At 52.8% G+C, this 17,699-nt stretch overlaps 7 protein-coding genes across 7 annotated transcripts; 3 read left to right on the top strand and 4 right to left on the bottom strand.

Annotated features, from left to right (window-relative positions):
• Positions 1–3,337: 3,337 nt before the first annotated feature.
• On the top strand, positions 3,338–4,669 carry ISF_04341 (RNA polymerase II transcription factor SIII (Elongin) subunit A; the record flags this gene model as incomplete). The annotated part of the gene is made up of 1 exon (XM_018847947.1): positions 3,338–4,669. One exon carries the CDS (start codon positions 3,338–3,340, stop codon positions 4,667–4,669), a length of 1,332 nt encoding a protein of 443 aa, XP_018704903.1.
• Positions 4,670–5,477: 808 nt separating this feature from the next.
• ISF_04342 (prohibitin-2) lies at positions 5,478–7,505 on the bottom strand (the record flags this gene model as incomplete). Its single annotated transcript, XM_018847948.1, has 6 exons — positions 5,478–5,565; positions 5,633–5,706; positions 5,804–5,858; positions 6,437–6,753; positions 6,814–7,169; positions 7,325–7,505. 6 exons carry the CDS (start codon positions 7,503–7,505, stop codon positions 5,478–5,480), a joined length of 1,071 nt encoding a protein of 356 aa, XP_018704904.1.
• A 541-nt stretch (positions 7,506–8,046) lies between these two features.
• On the bottom strand, positions 8,047–10,935 carry ISF_04343 (Methyltransferase type 11; the record flags this gene model as incomplete). Its single annotated transcript, XM_018847949.1, has 1 exon — positions 8,047–10,935. One exon carries the CDS (start codon positions 10,933–10,935, stop codon positions 8,047–8,049), a length of 2,889 nt encoding a protein of 962 aa, XP_018704905.1.
• Positions 10,936–12,513: 1,578 nt separating this feature from the next.
• On the bottom strand, positions 12,514–12,879 carry ISF_04344 (hypothetical protein; the record flags this gene model as incomplete). Its single annotated transcript, XM_018847950.1, has 1 exon — positions 12,514–12,879. The coding sequence occupies one exon, from the start codon at positions 12,877–12,879 to the stop codon at positions 12,514–12,516; it is 366 nt and encodes a 121-aa protein (XP_018704906.1).
• Positions 12,880–13,864: 985 nt separating this feature from the next.
• Positions 13,865–14,766, top strand: ISF_04345 (Density-regulated protein DRP1; the record flags this gene model as incomplete). Its single annotated transcript, XM_018847951.1, has 5 exons — positions 13,865–13,931; positions 14,005–14,024; positions 14,110–14,197; positions 14,281–14,498; positions 14,569–14,766. 5 exons carry the CDS (start codon positions 13,865–13,867, stop codon positions 14,764–14,766), a joined length of 591 nt encoding a protein of 196 aa, XP_018704907.1.
• A 258-nt stretch (positions 14,767–15,024) lies between these two features.
• On the bottom strand, positions 15,025–16,180 carry ISF_04346 (Borealin-lik; the record flags this gene model as incomplete). Its single annotated transcript, XM_018847952.1, has 3 exons — positions 15,025–15,634; positions 15,685–15,946; positions 15,994–16,180. The coding sequence occupies 3 exons, from the start codon at positions 16,178–16,180 to the stop codon at positions 15,025–15,027; spliced, it is 1,059 nt and encodes a 352-aa protein (XP_018704908.1).
• Positions 16,181–16,635: 455 nt separating this feature from the next.
• Positions 16,636–17,546, top strand: ISF_04347 (26S proteasome regulatory subunit S5A, multiubiquitin chain binding protein; the record flags this gene model as incomplete). The annotated part of the gene is made up of 2 exons (XM_018847953.1): positions 16,636–16,926; positions 16,989–17,546. 2 exons carry the CDS (start codon positions 16,636–16,638, stop codon positions 17,544–17,546), a joined length of 849 nt encoding a protein of 282 aa, XP_018704909.1.
• Between the last annotated feature and the right edge of the window lie 153 nt (positions 17,547–17,699).

The following is a 17,699-nucleotide window of genomic DNA, read 5'->3' on the forward strand; positions in this document are numbered from 1 at the left end:
AGTATTATAGAGTTAGTATTATATTATTTATAAAAGTATAATAGGAAGTAATAGGTAATTAAAGGATAAAGATATAGAGTTATATAAATTATTTTCCTTAGTTTAATACTCTAGTAGGTTAATAAAAGTTTTAAATAGTACCCTTTTTTATACTTAAATACTCTATTTTTAAGCCTTCTAACTTTACCTCTATATATTATAAATCTCTATATTAAATCTAATTAAATGAATCTTTATAATTTTATTAAATATATAGTCTTTAATACTTTATTCTAAAGTTCTTTTCTTAAAATATTAAACATTAAAGTTAAAAGTTAAAAAGTACTTTTATTATACTAGTAAATTCACCCCTACTTAAAAAAAACTACATTTTAAACTTCTAATAGGTATTCTAAAGACTATATATCTTAAAATAAAAAATAAAGCTATAAAAGATAATTAGGTCTTTTAAATAAATTAATTAGGTTTAAATTACTATTTATTTAAGCAGTGGTTACTTAGTTATTTAGGTTATAAAGCTATATACCTTTATGTGTAATTTAGTGGGGAAGTACGGAGTACTGAACCGAGTGAAACTTTTATTAACCCACTATACTCCGTAGATGGAGCGACATTATCACAAGATAGAATAATGATTTAATTCAGGAGAATTATTGGTGGGGCTACTAAAGCTATCTTTTAATTCGCAAGGGCTATAGCTGCAGAGCTTTGTTGAAAAGCCCGCGCTGTATCAATGACGCCGGCCCTTATACAACTTCGTCAAAGAACAGTTTCGAATTGGATCGTGACAGCCATACTCTGGAGTACCTCCGAGAGACTATTCCTTAATTACCAAAGCACCGGAAAGATTCAATATTATCATTCCAGCGGCCGGGCAAGTCCGGTAGATTGGCATAACCAGGGTACCTAAAATCTATTGCCTCACCGAAGCAGCGTCCTTCCCTACAAATAAATTGTTAGCATATGCCAAGTCCGCTTGTTTAGTTGTGTCAAGGATGGACTCACTTATAGAAGCGGCAAATTCCAACTGCCTCATCTGGTTGAAGGGAGGATACTTTGTCACGCACCCCTGAGGGTAGATCGACTTCATAGATGTTAGGGCCAAGTGACGAATTCAGCTGACTCTAGCCACACGGCATCAACATACTGCATTGACTGATGGGTGCTGGAACAGTGATACATGGAGGTCCAAAGTAAGTTTGATCGCAGAATAAAACACCCGGCTGCTGCTCTTCTATAGCTGGAGCGGCAATAGCTTTGGCTGAGAGACAGGCAGTGAGAACAAATTTGGCTGTCTTCATTTTGAAGTGATTGTAGTATAATAAAATGGAGAATGTTGTCTGCAGATATTCGTCGTAAAATGTTAGAATATTGAAGAGATGATTGCCGATTTTAAGGGGGGCCTACTGATCAATATATAGTCTTTACGAGATATCATTTCATAATCTTGTCTCTTAACTTGTAATTTCTTGTTTTCGCACTTTGCCTCACAATGTAGTAAGAGACTGCACAATATGACATAGCACATCGAGACGCGGCTCGTCGAGACAAGCATACAGCCCCCCAGCTGAAACAACACAAAACAAGCAAAAAGTAACATTCTAGTCGATTCATCCCTAGCAAATCATGCGCATGCCGGACTCCACGTCCGATGGCTCCGCGATGTAGATCCAGGCATATTCACTACCTTCTTCGAGCCCGCTGCAGTCGGTGGTAGTGCAGTTACAGAACCCAGAGCCACAGTGCCGGTCGCCGCGATCCGTCTCCTCCCAGCACTTCCTCCGCGGCGAGAGCTCATCATACGCGCCACTACGGGTGGACGGGCTCAAACAGCACCATGACCTGCGGCGCCAGGCCCCCGGCGTCCTCCCGGAGCGCCACTCTTTTTGCCTCGCGACGCAGGGCTCGCGATTTGTGGCAACCCGGCCGGGTTGGTTTCGCGCACTGGACGTGCTTTCCAGGGTTGGCAATGCTGTCGGCGCCTTGTATTCAGCTGGCTTTTGTTCCGGTCCGCAAGATGTCGCAGTCTCCAGTGATGCGTCAGACGGCGCTAGTACTTCGGCGAGCTTTATCTTGCTGGGGCTATGTCGTGGTGGGCAAGACTGTATCAGTAGCACTGCTAGCCTGTACGACGGCGCGGGAGCATCGCGAGCGAGTCTGGCGAGCAGAGACGTTGCTCGGGAATTTTCTCAGTAGTTTCTCTGAGATGGCAGCGAGAACTTCAGGTGGTAGGTATCGGCTCTTGCGCGCTGGGGGCAGCCACGATGGCCTTTCCGGCGGAGCAGCAACGGGCTCCTCTGCCATAGCAGCTGATTCGATAGCTGGCTTTTCTTCGATGGCCCAGAGAATCGCAGAATTTGGTATGATCGGAGATTGACTTGCTGTTTTTGGCGTGGCGTCAGTTTTTGCAGGTTCTTGTCGGCTGACCTCGCAGTGGGTGCTGACCACAACTGGCCACCTGAGGTGCCATGAGAGCTTCACAAATAACAAAACAACAAAAAACATCATTAATTTTACTTTTAGCTCCCTACGAGGCGGCAGGAGTGTCGCACGACTATTATAGGCTTCCGTTCTGTACTATTAGAAGCTACGCTAAATTCTAAATAGACTTATTAAATACTTGATCTAATCTAGACTAAAGGATTAAAGAGAATTAATATAATCTAAGAATATAATAGAAAGATAAATAAGTATATAAAGAAAAAAGTTTCTTATAAATAGTTAAACTAAATCTTTATTAATTAATCTAAATAATAGTTTAAGATCCTATTCTGCCTAAATCTTTTATGATTCTTTTACTACTGAGTTTATTATCGCCGCGTTTCATTTATTGGCCATTTTTAGCGCTAGTCTCAGTACGGCGCCCAACCACAAGGCTGAGGACAAGATGGGGGGATGCATGGCTGATCTAGTTGTGCGGCGCATCTGATCATGGTCTTGACAACGACAAGTTCCCTTTTAGGTTTGTACATCAGTACATGATGCACGAAGACGCGTCTGGCCCTTAAACAGAGTTGAGTAACCCTCACTTATAGTCTTTTGTTGCCTGACCGACGACTTTGTGCGTTCACGTGAACTGGGCTATATACACCTTCCAGTCCACCCGTCATCATCCATCCACCCGTCCAACATATCCATCCATCATCATCCACCGCTGTCGACGATAGCGCAGACAACGCAGACACCGCAGACACCGCAGACAACGAAGACATCGAAGACACCGCAGACAACGAAGACAACGAAGACAACGAAGACAACGAGGATAACGCAGACAACGTCGACAACGCAGACGACATCGACAACACGTCAATAAATCCACACAGCCCGCTCGACCGCGATGACGCCCAAGTCACTGCACGAGATGGCCACCGCCGTCGCGACCAAGAACATCCGGTCCATAGTCAGCGTCGGCTACATGTCATACCCCTCAGTCCGCCACATCCTGGCCAAGATCGAGGACGCGCGGCAGCTGCGCCAGATCGAACTCAACTGCCCGCAGCTGCAGGGCGAGACCGCCGAGCTGTGGCTGCGCCTCATCGAGCGCGACTTCCCACTCGAGCTGCGCGCCCACGCCTACATGCCCAAGCACGCCGACCGCTGGTTCAAGGTGTGGGAGCGCTACAAGGCCGACCACGACCGCTCGCTGCACGCGTCGGAGGAGCAGCTGCGCGCCGCCCTCTCCGGCCTCCGCGAGGATAAGGAAGGCAAGAAGAGCAGGATCGTGGAGGGCCGCTTCCTGCCGTCGGACGCGACGAGGCCGAGGAGGCGTCCTCTGGGTCCCAAGGACGGGAGCACGAGCGTGCTGAGCTTCGGAGGCGGGAGTCGGACGAAGACGCTGACGGGCGCGGGGGTGATGCGCAAGGCGCGACGCGAGGCGCGAGAGGTGCGCAATATCCAGGGCGCCCTGTCCCGGTCGGTCGTCGCGCCCATCCGCCTCCTGGAGAAGCAGCACCTGACGACGAGATCGCCGGCGGCGACGATATCACAGCCACCGCCCGGCATGGTGCGCGAGCACCGCATCGCCGCGCAGCCCGCGTATCGCACACCAGAGGCTGAGGCGTCCGAGAAGCGCGCCGAGGAGCTGGCCAGGAAGCGCGCCGAGGCTGTGATCGCGGAGCACGCCAAGCACGCTGCCTACATCACCGACTCGGAGGAGGAAGATGACTGGGACAACGGTGATGATGATTACCACCGCCAGCCTGCAAAGCGGCCCTCCGCGGCCGCCTCGGCACCGAGCAATACCGCCGCCGCCAAGCCGCCACCCCCCGCGCCAGGTCGCAAGGTCCCCGGCTCTGGTGGCAACATGTTCCAGCGCAAGTTCGGCGCCGGCAAAGGCACCCTCAAAGCGCCGCCGCCTCCCCAGCCGCTGCGCCGCGTCACCACCACAACCACTGCCGCGGCAGCGTCGTCGTCGTCGCCGCCGCCCTCCGCGGGCAGAAAACGCACCGCCGGCGCGGCCAACCTCGACGAGCCCACCACCAGCCCGTCGTCCGCGTCCAAGCGTCCGGCCATCAGCAGCAGTACTTCCCAGGTCCTGCCCAGGGAACCCAGCCCCCCCGCGGACTTTGCCAGGGGCCTGTCGCCTACCAAGCCCGAGGCCCCGAAGCTGCTCCCGCGCAAGAAGAAGCCCGTCAGCGTCTTCATGAAGCGTCCCGTCAAGCGCACTTGAATGGATGATGACGGCACAGCACGCCCACACCACAACCTACAACAGCGTGTACGATGTACGATAACTGTACAATACAATACAAAACTTGATTTGCATAGCGAATGTTGGAATCTGGATCTGGGAATCAGAAGCGTTTCTCCCGGCGGTTTTCTTTTTGGACTTTTGATCTTGAATCCTCCCTCAAGTCTTGAGCGGTCCTTGTTTTTTTTTTTTTTTTTTTTTTTTTTTTTTTGAACTGGCATCAAAGACCAGCGAAATACCATGTTGTCTTGCAGCGTGTCTGTTTAACCGTCGAGCGATTTCTTTCTTTGGATTTGCACCGAATACATAGCGTCAGCCTTTTGGCAGGTTTTTGTCTTTTTGGCGTGCTCTTGGCCGCCCAGCGATATCTTTCGTGTTAACGCATGGCATATACTTATCAGCGTGATGGAATTTTTGGTCTTTTTACGTCTCCTTTAAGGTGACTAGCAATGTTTCTGCTTCCAGATGGAGCATTCGGGATAACATAATTATATATCACAGCGAATCGATTACGTTTCGTCTCTCACTTGATTCTCTCTTATAACCTGAAAAACGTACTTGCTTGTATTTTTATTATTATTGAAACTTCTGACTGTCTATCCTCCGCACCCGAAAAGGATGAAAAATGCGTTCGTTGTTCGTTCGTCCTCGACCTTCTCCCTTATAGTGTGTATAAATTTGCTAATGTTCATGGCCCAATGCCAGGGGAGTGTTTCCCCTTTGTTTCTGATATGCTTATTCTCTCGTCGCTCGGAGGGAAATTCGGTAGAGATGGGCAAGGGCCTCTCTATTGGCAGCCGCCACGGAGGGCCAGGACGAGATGCAGCGTGTCGCCGCCCTTAAGGTCGTAGTCGGCCGCGGTCTTGTCGTCGGTCCTGTCCGTTGCGTCAGCTGGGGGCCACAAAACGTCATTCGTCGCCGGAAAAAGAAAAATTGCCATACATTTGCTTGCCGCCGTAGATGAGGCGTTGCTGTACGGGTGGAATGCCTTCCTTCTCTTCGACCTTTTCCTTGATCTGCGAGACCTAGTTGTTCCACGGGCATCGTGAGCACACGCCCGCTGGGCCCGATCCAAAATTCTGCAAGCCTTGCTGCAACGACGGGACAACGCACCTTGTACCCGGGCTCAATGTCCAGCTCAATCTCCTTGCCGGTCAGTGTTCGCACCCTGACAGTCGCACAACGTAGGTTAGTGGCTGGGTGGCGGGATGCTTGCAGGGTTGGCGGCTGGGTGATGCCAGCTCTTACTTGATCAACATGGTGGGCGACTGTGTGTTTCTATATGTGCGACGGAAAGGAAGGGGTGATTTTGACCCGTTTTGGCGCAGGAAGAGTATGTAGAGTGTAAACAGGCCAGAGAGGTTGACGGTTGGAGGTTTGCGCAAACGGCGGGACCGTCATCGTGGTGAAGGCGGGACAACCCATGGTGGGGTAGCTTGGAAGGGTAACCGCGTGCTGCTGCCTGCGTCACGACGGGCAAATACAGCATCACCGGGCAAAAGGGATTTTTGAATAAAGTGTTGGCCTTATTAGCACTGGGGATTAATTAATTAGAAATGCAGGAACAATACGGTTCTGTGAGTAGCGGCTACGTTCAGAGGCAACATTAGAATTCCTTTCATCCATATATTGCTATAATACAACTCCATACGTTTCACAAATACAGTGGAGATTTAAGTTGGTAGAGACCTGCCTTCGGGCCCGTTCTCTTGTCTCTTTGCCCACGAGTCTACCTTGAGCGCTTACTTCTTCTCATCCGTCTCGAACACGTTCAGGCCGAGGCCATCAGCGTCGAGCATCAGCCTGTTCTTGGAGCCGGACTCGTTCATCTGCTGGGCGATAAGGCGCGCGTTCTCAATCTTCTTGAGCTCGACGTAGGACTTGCTCTTCTTGATGGCGTCGCCAATCAGCTCGGCCGAGCGGGCCTCACCCTGCGCCTTGACGACCATGGCCTGCTTCTCCTGGCGGGCCTTGTCGACGACGAAGGCGGCGCGCTGGGCGTCTTGCTGGGCGACCTGCTTGGCCTCGACGGCGGCGGTGAACTCGGGCGAGAAGGCGAGATGCTGCGCGGGGGGTTACGGATTAGCAGGAGTGCATGGAGACGAGGTAGGAGGTGGACGTACAGTTAGCGAGACGTCGTCGAGCAGAATGTTGAAGCGGGCCGCGCGGCGCGACAGGTTCTCGCGAACGAGCTTGGCGACCATCTCACGCTGCGTGATCAGCTGGCTGGCGTTGAACTGGGCCACGACGCTCTTGAGCACCTCGTTGACGATGGACGGCAGCACGCGCTCGTCGTAGTCGGTGCCAAGCGTGCGGTAGATTTGCGGCAGCGCCTCGACCTGCGGGCGCGAGAGCACACGGCAGGTGATGTTGACCATCTGCAGGTCCTTGGTGCCCGTCAGTGAGGCGACGTTGCGCGGCTTGGCTCGGACGTCGTATACGACGGGCGTCTCGAACCACGGGATGTTGATGTGCGTTCCTGCGTAACACGCTTCGTCAGCATATACTTCCCTCTGCCTTGTGCGGAATCTTCTCCCGCATAATACATGCAACGCTGTCGGTATCTTTGTTCTATGGGAAGGGGGGGGGGGGGGCGGCCGGAGAGCCTCTTGTACTTGATAGCCCGGTGGCCACCGTCGACGTTGAACAGCGCGTTGGACAGCACCATGGCGCCGCCAATCAGCAGCGCGCCGCCGAGCAGCGCGGGGCCGCCGCCGCGCGGCATCTGAGGGCGTCCGCGTCCGCCCATACCACCCGAGGTCTGCCGCATCTGGCGCAGGCGGCGCATGGCCTCCTCCTGCCAGTTGTTCGACATGACTTGGTTGTTGGGATGTCGGTTCGGCCGGAAGCGGTGGGTATCACGACGGGGAATTGAAAGGAGGATATGCGGGTGGCGAGAAATCGATGCCCAGCTCCCGCTGCGTAGATTGTCAATGGAGGATGGGGATTTGGGATGGCAAGGCTCGCGCGGAGTTTTGGAGAGAAGGCGAGCTTGACGGCGGCGATGGAGCTTTGAACGCCTGAGGGCGAAGGAAAATGGGGCCGAATTGCTGTCGTTGGTTGGCTGGATAGGAGCGATCTAACCGCATTGGGTTCACCGTGACCACTTCAAGCGAACAGCATCGAGAATTGCCAGGAGAAAAGGAAAATAAAATCAAGAAAATTTGCTGAAGAAAATGTCATTAGCTAAAATGTATATTCTGTATTCTGTTTGTGCTCCGAGTAAATTATTGTTCAAATATGGAGTAGCCAGTTCACTGGTTCCAGATCGTTGCTCCATATAGCGCAGCTTGTTGCATAACCTATGTTGTACATACATTCTGGAAAGTCAAAACAAATGCCAGATCTGTTTATCTTCAAAATCCAATGGCAATGGACGAATAATCAATCTCAGGCTTCCGCGTATACCCAGTCAACATCCTAAAGCCAGACCGGCATCCCCGGCCCTCCTCCATTACATCGTGAACTCCCTTCAGGCACTTGCCCGCCTCTCTCATCGACTCTCCTGCTGTCACCGTGTCGACCAGGCGCAGCTCGCCCGCCACCTTCTCCATCTCACAACGCAGCAGCCAGCGCTCCCAGCTCCAGCCGCCGACAATGCTGCACACGGCCGCAACGCTTGCGGCGCTGCCCATGGTCATGGCCTCCATCTGGCGCACCTGCGCCGCCTCGTCTCGTCTCCCCTCCAAACCAGACGCGGCGGGCAGCTTGTAAAAGCTTCGATGGGCTCCCATCGGCAGGCAGATCCAGGCACGGCGCGTGTCGGTGAAGCCGGCGCGCGCAAGCCGCCTCAGCCACAGCTTGGATGGGCTCGGGTCGTACCCAAGAGTCTTTAGGGTGAAGCCAAACTCAACGCTCTTTGCCAGGCCAAGAGGACCAGCATTCATGATGTCGGAGTCGAGGATGGAAAACTCGAGATAGCCGCCAGGCTTCAGGACACGCATACACTCACGCATGCACGTCTCCCATTCGTCTTCACCATTTTCGCCGACAAACTTGAGGATGCTGTGGAGCTCGCGGGCTGAAATGAGATCGAAATGGTTGTCGGGGAATGGAAGACGGTTGAATTTTTCTACGGCAACCTGACGGTGATTCGGAGGTCCCCGGATGTTGGCGTTGGACAGTTGACGGATAGCCTTGGTCGTGACTGTGTAAATCTTGGTGTTGGGGTACTGAAGAGCACAATGCCAGGCCCAATCGCCAGTAGCCTGCCCACCGAGATCAAGGATGCGAGCCCTGTTGCGTGTCTTGCCATCTTGGTTCATAGTTGCCAGAGAGATTCTAGCCAGACGCTTGGTGATGGGAGCGCGAATGAGCCGTCCACCGTTGAGAAACTTGAGAGCAGCGACGTGCCAAGACGGCATGGCAATCTGGTTCATGGCTTCCAGCTCCTTTTCTCTTCGAATTTTCTCAGGGTCGTCTGTCAAGTTGAGGTCACCTCGCACCACGTTGGCGCTAAGACGCTTCTTGGCCGATTGAGGAACCACGCTTAGCTGGTACTTGCCCAGGAGCTGGTTAATATGAATCTCACGGAGGCCGACACGTTGACCCTGGAGAGCCTCAAACCGTGGGAGTTGGTGAACGAACACATCTGAGCCTTGTGTGCGCACTATGTAGTCTTGGAATGCACGGTAGTACGCAGACTCTTGGCGAAGAAGCTTGGAGGGTAGACGTTTGGCCTGAACTGTAGGCAGAATGTGGGAAAATCGCACAACTTTCTTTTGCGATTCCTCATTCTCTTTTTCTTCAGGTTCCTCCGTATCCGTATCAATGTCTTCGGCAATGGTCTGGAGAGCACGGTTGTCAGTCTCATCCACACCTTTGAGATAGGATCGCTGAGCCAAGAGCCAGAGTTCGGTGCGGTCAAAATTGGACAGGGCAGCTTTTTGTTGCTTCCGGGCGTAGCCGGCATCATAGTCGGCCACAATTTCGGTAGGAACGGGAGCCTCCTCGACGTCGGGGGATGAGGGAGCCACATCAGCCTTGTTGAATTCGGACGCCTTGGGGGTAGGGAGGATTGGGCGAGCAGTTGGCATATCATCCTCAACACCATCGTTATCGTCGTGAATCTCAACAAATTGCTCTACAGGCTCCGAAGAACATCCGTGAAGGCGATAGAAGCCCTCTGCCGAGTCCGGTCGACTGGGAACAGGTGGAATGTCCGAGTCAAGGTTCCACGGGCAGCGATAGAATTGCTCTGCAGTTGTCGAGGTAGGCGGGGCCATGCCGCCCGGAGACTGACTTGGCAGATGCCATGTGTGGCGTGATCTTGGGGACAGGCCAGAGAAGAAACCAGCAGGGGAAGGAATGTCCAATTTACTCAGCTCCAAGAGCGACTGGCGGGTGGCAGTCGAAGTGCGGGGACGAGGCTGTAACAGGTCGGTAATTAAACGCAACGGAAGCTCTTGGCTTTGCGAAATGGACTGCATCTGTGTGGTCTCCAAGGGCTGTGAAGCTTCTTCCTCGGGTTCGGAATCGTTGGATGACAGTGTGTGCAGAGTGGCAAGTGCTCCAGGCTGCAGTCGCACACCGGCCCATTTCTCTTCCTCGGGAGCCTGATCATTGCCAATTATGGGTGTAGGCGGAGAGCTCATCGCGGCGAGCTGCTCAGATGTCAAGCTGCCATCCAGAGAGGGTGGCGCGGATGGCACGTGGAGAGCCTGCTGATGTCCCATGAAGCTGATTTGGGCCGGGGACATGGGTAGCTGCGCCGACGGTGTCAGCGGAAGTGGTGATGCGATCTTCTTGAACTCATCGACAGCAGGCCAGTCCTCGATTTGGCTTGAAGGAATAACCAAACGTTGCGGGAACTTGGGCGCCCCTTCGGTCGACGGCAGACTCTTGGCGACAGACACGCTTCTGTGCAAGTAGCTCCGGGGTAGGTCGTCTTCTTGGTCAGAAACGTCATAAATATCCTCAAACTCGGTATTGTCTGTCGCGACGCTAACACGATTCCACGGGTTGGAAGACGTCATTGGAGAGGTGTCGCCGGAAACTGTGGACGGAGATGATGGAAGAATTGGAGCGGAGAGAAAGTTGACACCGCGGGGGGTTGGAAAGTGGTCACTCTGGGGTGTAAACCAGGCATGGGACGTGACTTGCGGATTCTCGCAAGGCATTTCGATTTGACCATCATCGCTGTCCTCCTCTAAAATAGGATTAAGTTGCCTCTTTTGCCTTCGACCCAGCGAAGGCTCGGCGGGCTGGTAGCTGCCGTTTTGGTTGGTCCGGAGAATTTGGGCCATGGCGCATGTGTACTATGCTATACCAGATAGCGGACACGGATGAACTCGTCTCGTGACACCGAGACGAAGGAGACAAAGAGAAATCGCAGAATGGTATCGTGGAGTAATGATCCGGCGACCGGCGCCAGGTAGGACAAGTAGAACGATGGGCTGCTTCGATCAACGAAGCGTCTAGTAACAGGGCAACACAAACGCAAACAAAAAGAAGAAAAAATCTACAGATATTAAACTGAGGACAAAGAAGCGAAGATGCAAGACCGAAAGGGCTGCCATCCTGGTCGGGGGGGAGTGGCCGACTTAAGCACTCTTGCACAACCCATTAGGCGCCGATGGAGCGGGCAGCAAGTTCCTGCGGTGGCAACCATCATGGGGTCGGTTGCATGCGAGATGGGGAACCATTCGGTCGCAGCAACGTCAGCGCATGTTGAGGTGTGTGAGCCAGAGCAAAGGAGCACCAAGACTTGACCGGGGCAGATGGGATGGTGTGGCTCGACGCTGGGGCATGCGTCACGAAGCGGCCAATGGACGAGGCTGTCGAAGCGCCTGACTCTGGTGATGGGTGTGGGAACCGTGGGATGAAGTTGAGAGCCACAACTGGGCTCGACTTTTGACAACAGGGGTCTTGGTGATGCGGCTGCAAGGGAATGGAGGAGGTGTGCATGCGTGTGGCCAATGAAGGGTGTCTTGAGGGAGCCCGGGCGCTTAATTTTGCTCGGCCATGGTTGATTATTGGGCGGGGTTCGTCATCGGTGAGGCAGGCCCCAGTTGGACTGGGAGTCGAAATGGAGCTAGAAGGAAGGACGACGTATTACAGATTAGCCAGAAATGGAATCAGCCTTGGAAAAAAGATCGATGAACTCGTCGCACAATGCGGCTCAATCATTGCATTGCCGCCTGTGGGCATGGAGTAGTAGCTTGGGGGCCACGCTCGCGCCGTCATTGCCCATCCATAGTCGCCGACTTGATATTTGACATATTTAACGGGTTAAGACAAGTTGGTGTCTTGACATAGATGGCTGTAATGGAAAGGCTGGGAGTTGAAGGAACGGCATGGTCTTGGCGGTGTTGAAGGATGCGGTAGGAGTTGTCTGTTTGCTTGTACTGTAGGTGGTGAAAGTCGAAGTGGCAGTGGAGAGCGTCTTAAATTCAAGGGTGACTATCGGTGCACTCGGTGTAAAGAAACCACAAGTATATATTCGGAGAAAAAAAAAAGAAAAGAAACAAGAATCCAACTCTACATTCAGAATGTCTAAGTATGCTCAAGATAGACAGTGGAGTAATGATTTTATATTCTTGTGTGTGCGAGCTAGTACCACTTCCAAGTACACAACCTCCATCCTGCACACAACGCAGTGATACCGTGCGAGGGTGTTCCGAACAGTAGCACAAAGTCCGTTCATAATATCAAGACTATCTGACTACATGCTTCCAGCCATCCGGTATCACACCCCTCCCGTTCTTGCACCCTCGCCCGTTGTGGCCATGGCATGTTGCTACACCAACCAGCAATGCAGCCACCCACGGCCATGCCTCCAACCCGCTGCCACATCACCATTAATCGCCACCGTGCTTTTCGTTTCATTCGGCCTTTGCAAGTTCTTGCCCTGCTTGAGAATTGCGACTCTTGGGCTTATTCTTCTTATTCTTCGGCCCCCACCACCCCGGCCGCACCCTATAAAACGGGTTACGCTTATCGAGAGCCTCCTCGTCTTGGTGGGGTCCCTCCTCCTCGGTATCATGGGAATCCTCCTTCTCGTCGACAGCTCTGACAGCGGGCTTTTCATTCTCGGGCATCCGGGCTTTAAGTGGGTAAACGTTGGGGACAGCGGCTTCGCCGCGTGCAACGGCGCCATCGGGCTTCTCGGCGACGGGGACTGGAAGGAGGGGTCCAGCGAGGGCGCCAGCGACCAGGGAAAGAAGAACGGTGGTGGTTGTGAGCTTCATTTTGCCAGAAAATGAGTGTGAATGGAAAGTAGAGATGACGAGTAGAATGTGTTGTTTGATGGTGAGATAAAATTCCCGTTTTTAAGATCGTATCTGCGTCTATTTATACTTGGCAATAGAGACATGTCCGGGCTGCTTGAGGCACGCGAGAACCGGCTGTTTCGGTAGCATCCAGAACGCCCATTTAGACATGAAACTCAGTATCAGTGTGAATGGCGCAGGTGCAACTCTGAGATACCTCACTTGAACATTTGCCAGGTTGTGAAGGTTGCTGGCATCACAATATATGAAGCAGCTGGCGCGCGCCTGGAGCTGCCCCTTTGCTCGCGCTATTGTGGATGGCTTAAAATAGTGAACTAAACTATGTGACTCTGGACACTTGATTCCCTCCGATGCCTTTGTTTTTGGATTTTGTTGGTACTTGCGTACGTATTGACTTTCCATCAGGAAGGAATACGACAGACTGTACAATGGCTTCGTTTGACCAGCGACTGGGTACTCAAAACAAAAATGTTACTGCTGAGCAGAATTCGGGCCACAGCACGACACAGTTGCCAAAGACTTTCAAGATTTCAATAAATTTGACGTCATTGAGAACATAATGGTTTTTTTTTGCCGCCGGAACATATTTCTAATTTTGCTATAAATGTTTTTACAGGTGGTAGTTGTCCGCGCTTCATCACAATTTTGTAGCACTACCAGAACCTATTTCTATGTATCACAGGCTCTGAAAGACTCAAACCAATTTAGGACAAATACAGCGAGAGCTGCAGAGTTCACTTTAAATAGAACAGCTAGTGAATTTTCTGTACTAATACGCAGTGCAACTTCGGGTCGTCACAACTCTCCTCCGAAGGCTGCCCCACGTTGACAGCTGCGCTGCCCCTCCAAAAGCTGATTTTACCCCGCGATGGTCGTCGTCGAGGCGAACAAAACTTGCTGCAACAAACCATCGACAACCCAAGACCCTGCCTAAACCGACACAATGGCAGACACAGAGCAAGTAGAAGCGCCCCTGGAACCCCAGGGACGAGTTGTAACATACTGCGGAGGTATGTCCCCCCGACCGACGCAGCACCGAGCGTCAAAGTCACGCGCTCAAGTTCTAACAAAGCATCTCAACAGTCTGTACTCTGCCCCCCGAAGTACGTGCCCCTACCCGACAACGCTCCTCGATCGACACGAATGAAAGGAGTAGCTTGTTAATCGCTCAAGTTGTCTTTTTTTTAGTACTGCGAATATGGCGGCACGGCAAAGAAGTGCCAAGATTGGCTACAGAGCAACCAGAAGGAAATGTACGACAGGATATGGTCGGCCGGTTCGTCTCTCCTACGTCATACTATGAAGCCCGATGCATGTTATCTGGAAAAGCCGCTTACATACAATGTGTACAACACACAGAGGCCCTTGAGGCTGCCACCGCGTCGCTGTCGGTCGAGGCCCAGAAGCGCGCCGCAAAGGACGCCCAGAAAAAGACGGCCAAGGCCGAGGCCGCCGAGGCCAAGCAGGCCGACAAGCTCGCCAAGAGCGTCGTCACCATCAAGCGCATCGAGCGCAACAAGCGCAAGTTCGTCACGGCCGTCATCGGTCTCGAGACGTTTGGCCTGGACCTGAAAAAGGTATGTCGCTGCTGCACCGATGTAACTCACCGTTGACCATCCTGGGGGGGCTAACGAGAACACCATGTAGTGCGCCAAGGACTTTGGCAAGAAGTTCGCTACTGGCTCGTCTGTGACAAAGGTCCCCAGCGGCGGCGAGGAGATTGTCGTGCAGGGTGACGTGAGCGACGAGCTGGAGGAGTTTATTCTGGAAAAGTACAAGGAGATACCCGAGGACAACATTGAGCTGGTGGACGATAAGAAGAAGAAGAAGGCGGCTGCCAGTTAGCGGCCCGAAATCACGCATGATGAGATCATGTAGGAAAGAGTGACTTCAGAACAAAGCATTAAACATTCCCATTTTGCTATGATGCCAATCCGAACGAACCATGCTGGCCGTGCTGCTTTACCCGAGTAAGGGATTCGAGATCCTTCCACGCAACGCCACGTTATGCCCCCAAAACAAAGATGAAAAATTCAAGAACGCCCATTCAAACCCATTCAAGTACCCATGTATGAAGACAAGCACCTACCTGTACACCGTCCCTCAGGTGCGCTTGCGGAGAACCCTTCCGGAGCTGCTCGTCGTAGGCGCCGTGGCTCTGCTGCTGGCTACACCTTTGCGGATGCTACCCATGACTGATTTCTTCGCCGTCGCCGTGCTCGCCTTGGACGCCACAGGCTTGCGCACAACTGTGCCATTGCTTGCCTCACTCGTTTCACTGTGAGCGCTCACGCGGCGTCCGGTGCGAGTGGCCGGGCGTGAAGGCTGCTGCCTGGCCGGAGCGCCTCGTCGCGTCTTTGCCGCGCTGGCTGGTGGCGCAGCCGTACCTCGCGAGCTGGCGGCAGATGATGTGGTAGTCTTTCTGGTGCTTGCGGCACGTGCGGCCTTGGCCTTTTCCACCATGTTGGAAAGCATAGTTGTAGCAGAAGCCGCAGAGCGCGCACCTCCCACTTTTAAGGGCGAGCCCGGTCGGTTGAGGTACGACCTAGCGGGTGACGCAGGAATCTCGCGGTTGGTGACTCGACAGTTTGATGACGTCGGCGACAAGATTTGTGTCGGACGAAGAGGGTTGTCTTGCATGGCCGCGCGAACGCGCTTTTTCATCGTCTCGCCATCGATTTCGTTTTCCTTGTCTCCACCAGAGATTTCGGTGCTGGGAATGTTAGCGTGTATGAAAAGAAGAGGGCATAATACAACACGTACCTAAACCGTTTATTGTTGCTGCGGGCAGTATTGGGGCGTGAGCTTTGCTTCTGAGCTGTGCTGCGCCCCGGAGGACCATCCTTGGCAGGCACAGGAGGCCGCAGAGCCGCCTGCTCTTGATTGATATACTTGATAAGCAAGTCTCCCATCTTCATTTTGCGTAACGCGGTAGGAATACGGTTAATGCGGATTTCTATTCGCGATCGAAGGCCCTGGGCTTGGAGGTGGTACTGAGCACGAAGTCGTCTGGCTCTCTCAGTGACTACAACATTAGTAAACCTCAAAATACTTTGCAATGAGAGTACGTACTTTCTAGTTGCAGATTCTGGATCAAAGTTTGCTTTTGGTGGAGTGTGATGCCGGCTTTTCTCCTCTTGATGGGACTTCGCTCTGTTGGTGTAGTAGGCTCTTCCTTGACGGGGACCTTGACGCCGCGCTGCCTGGTCGAGGCAGTAGACTGATCGGAGCCTCGCTTCTTTGATCTCGCAGGAGCCATCTTGAACAGTTGAATCTCTCGTGTCGCCGTGTGGTGAAATATTTACAGCGCTGAAATGCAATGCAATGTGTAATGCTGGATGCTGCGTTAGATGCCAGTCGCGCGCCTTGGTACTTACTGATGCCAAAGTAAACAAACGATACAGCTTGGTGGATTATGTCAGCTCGTGGAGTGGTTGGGTGACGGAAGCTAACCAGGTAGAGATACAAGGCCAAGTGCGAAGAGCCCCGCAAATTCAGCGCATGACAAGGTACCCGCTACCAGGTCAATTCAAGCTCCAGGCTGACCATCACTGACGACGGCTGCACCTTGAATTGCTTCCTGACAAGCAATCCAACATCAAGGTAGTTACGCCATCAGCACTGATCGTCGGCCAACTCAATCACCACTTTCCCACAACGGCGGCATTCGAATCAACGAAAAGACGTTAGAACAATTATTAATAAACCGCCAAGATGGTTCTCGAGGCGGTCATGGTTGTCGTTGACAACAGCGAAAGCAGCCGCAATGGAGACTACCAACCTACACGATTCGACTCACAAGTGGATGCGGTCAATGTCCTATTCCAGAGCATCACGCAGGGCAATCCCGAGTCCTCCGTAGGCCTTATGAGCATGGGAGGCAAAGGGCCCGAAGTCCTCGTCACTCTGACGACAGAGCAAGGCAAGATCCTTGATGGTCTGCACCGCACAAAGAAGAAGATTGGCGGCTCGTCACACCTCAAGACGGGTATTCAAGTTGCTGCAGTACGTCTAATCTATTACGCGCGACGGTGGTAGTGGCAGCTGTTCTAATCTATCTCCCACAGCTCGCCCTGAAGCACCGACAAAACCGATCGCAACGTCAACGCATAATAGTCTTCGTTTGCTCGCCCATCGACGAGACCGAGAAGGAGCTCAAGACCCTGGCTTTCAAGATGAAGAAGGCCAACGTCTCTGTCGACTTTGTCCTGTTCGGCGATCTCGACGACGACGACACAAAGAACAAACTCGAACTGTTCAACGAGGCCGTCAAGAGCAGCGAGGGCTCCCACTTTGTTGTCATCCCGCCTAGCAGCAAGCTGCTAAGCGACCAGCTCGTGTCCAGTGCGATCCTGCTCGGCGAGAACGCCGGAAGCGGCGGCGGCGGCGGCATGGGCGACGGCAACGAAGAGTTCGAGTTTGGCTTCGACCCCGCGCTGGAGCCCGAGCTGGCGCTCGCGCTGCGTATGAGCATGGAGGAAGAGAAGGCGAGGCAAGAAAAGCGCGCGCGCGAGGAGGAAGAGGCTGCCACCAAGGCATCTATGGAGAGTGTCGCGGAGGAAGGCAAGGGCAGTGGGAGCGGCAAGGCTAAGAAGGATGACGGCGACAAGATGGATACGTCTTGAAGACCTGGGGCGCTGTATATTAGACAGAAGTTTTAGAGGAGTTTCTAACCAAAACAGACATCATTAGAATCCTCATGTTATGAGTAACCTTGGGCATTCCGCGTATTTCTCATTCGTCATATTCATATATACATCCCAAGCTTGCGCCACGCC

The sequence above is a fragment of the Cordyceps fumosorosea genome, assembly GCF_001636725.1.
Source record: "Cordyceps fumosorosea ARSEF 2679 chromosome Unknown scaffold_9, whole genome shotgun sequence".
NCBI lineage: Eukaryota > Fungi > Ascomycota > Sordariomycetes > Hypocreales > Cordycipitaceae > Cordyceps > Cordyceps fumosorosea.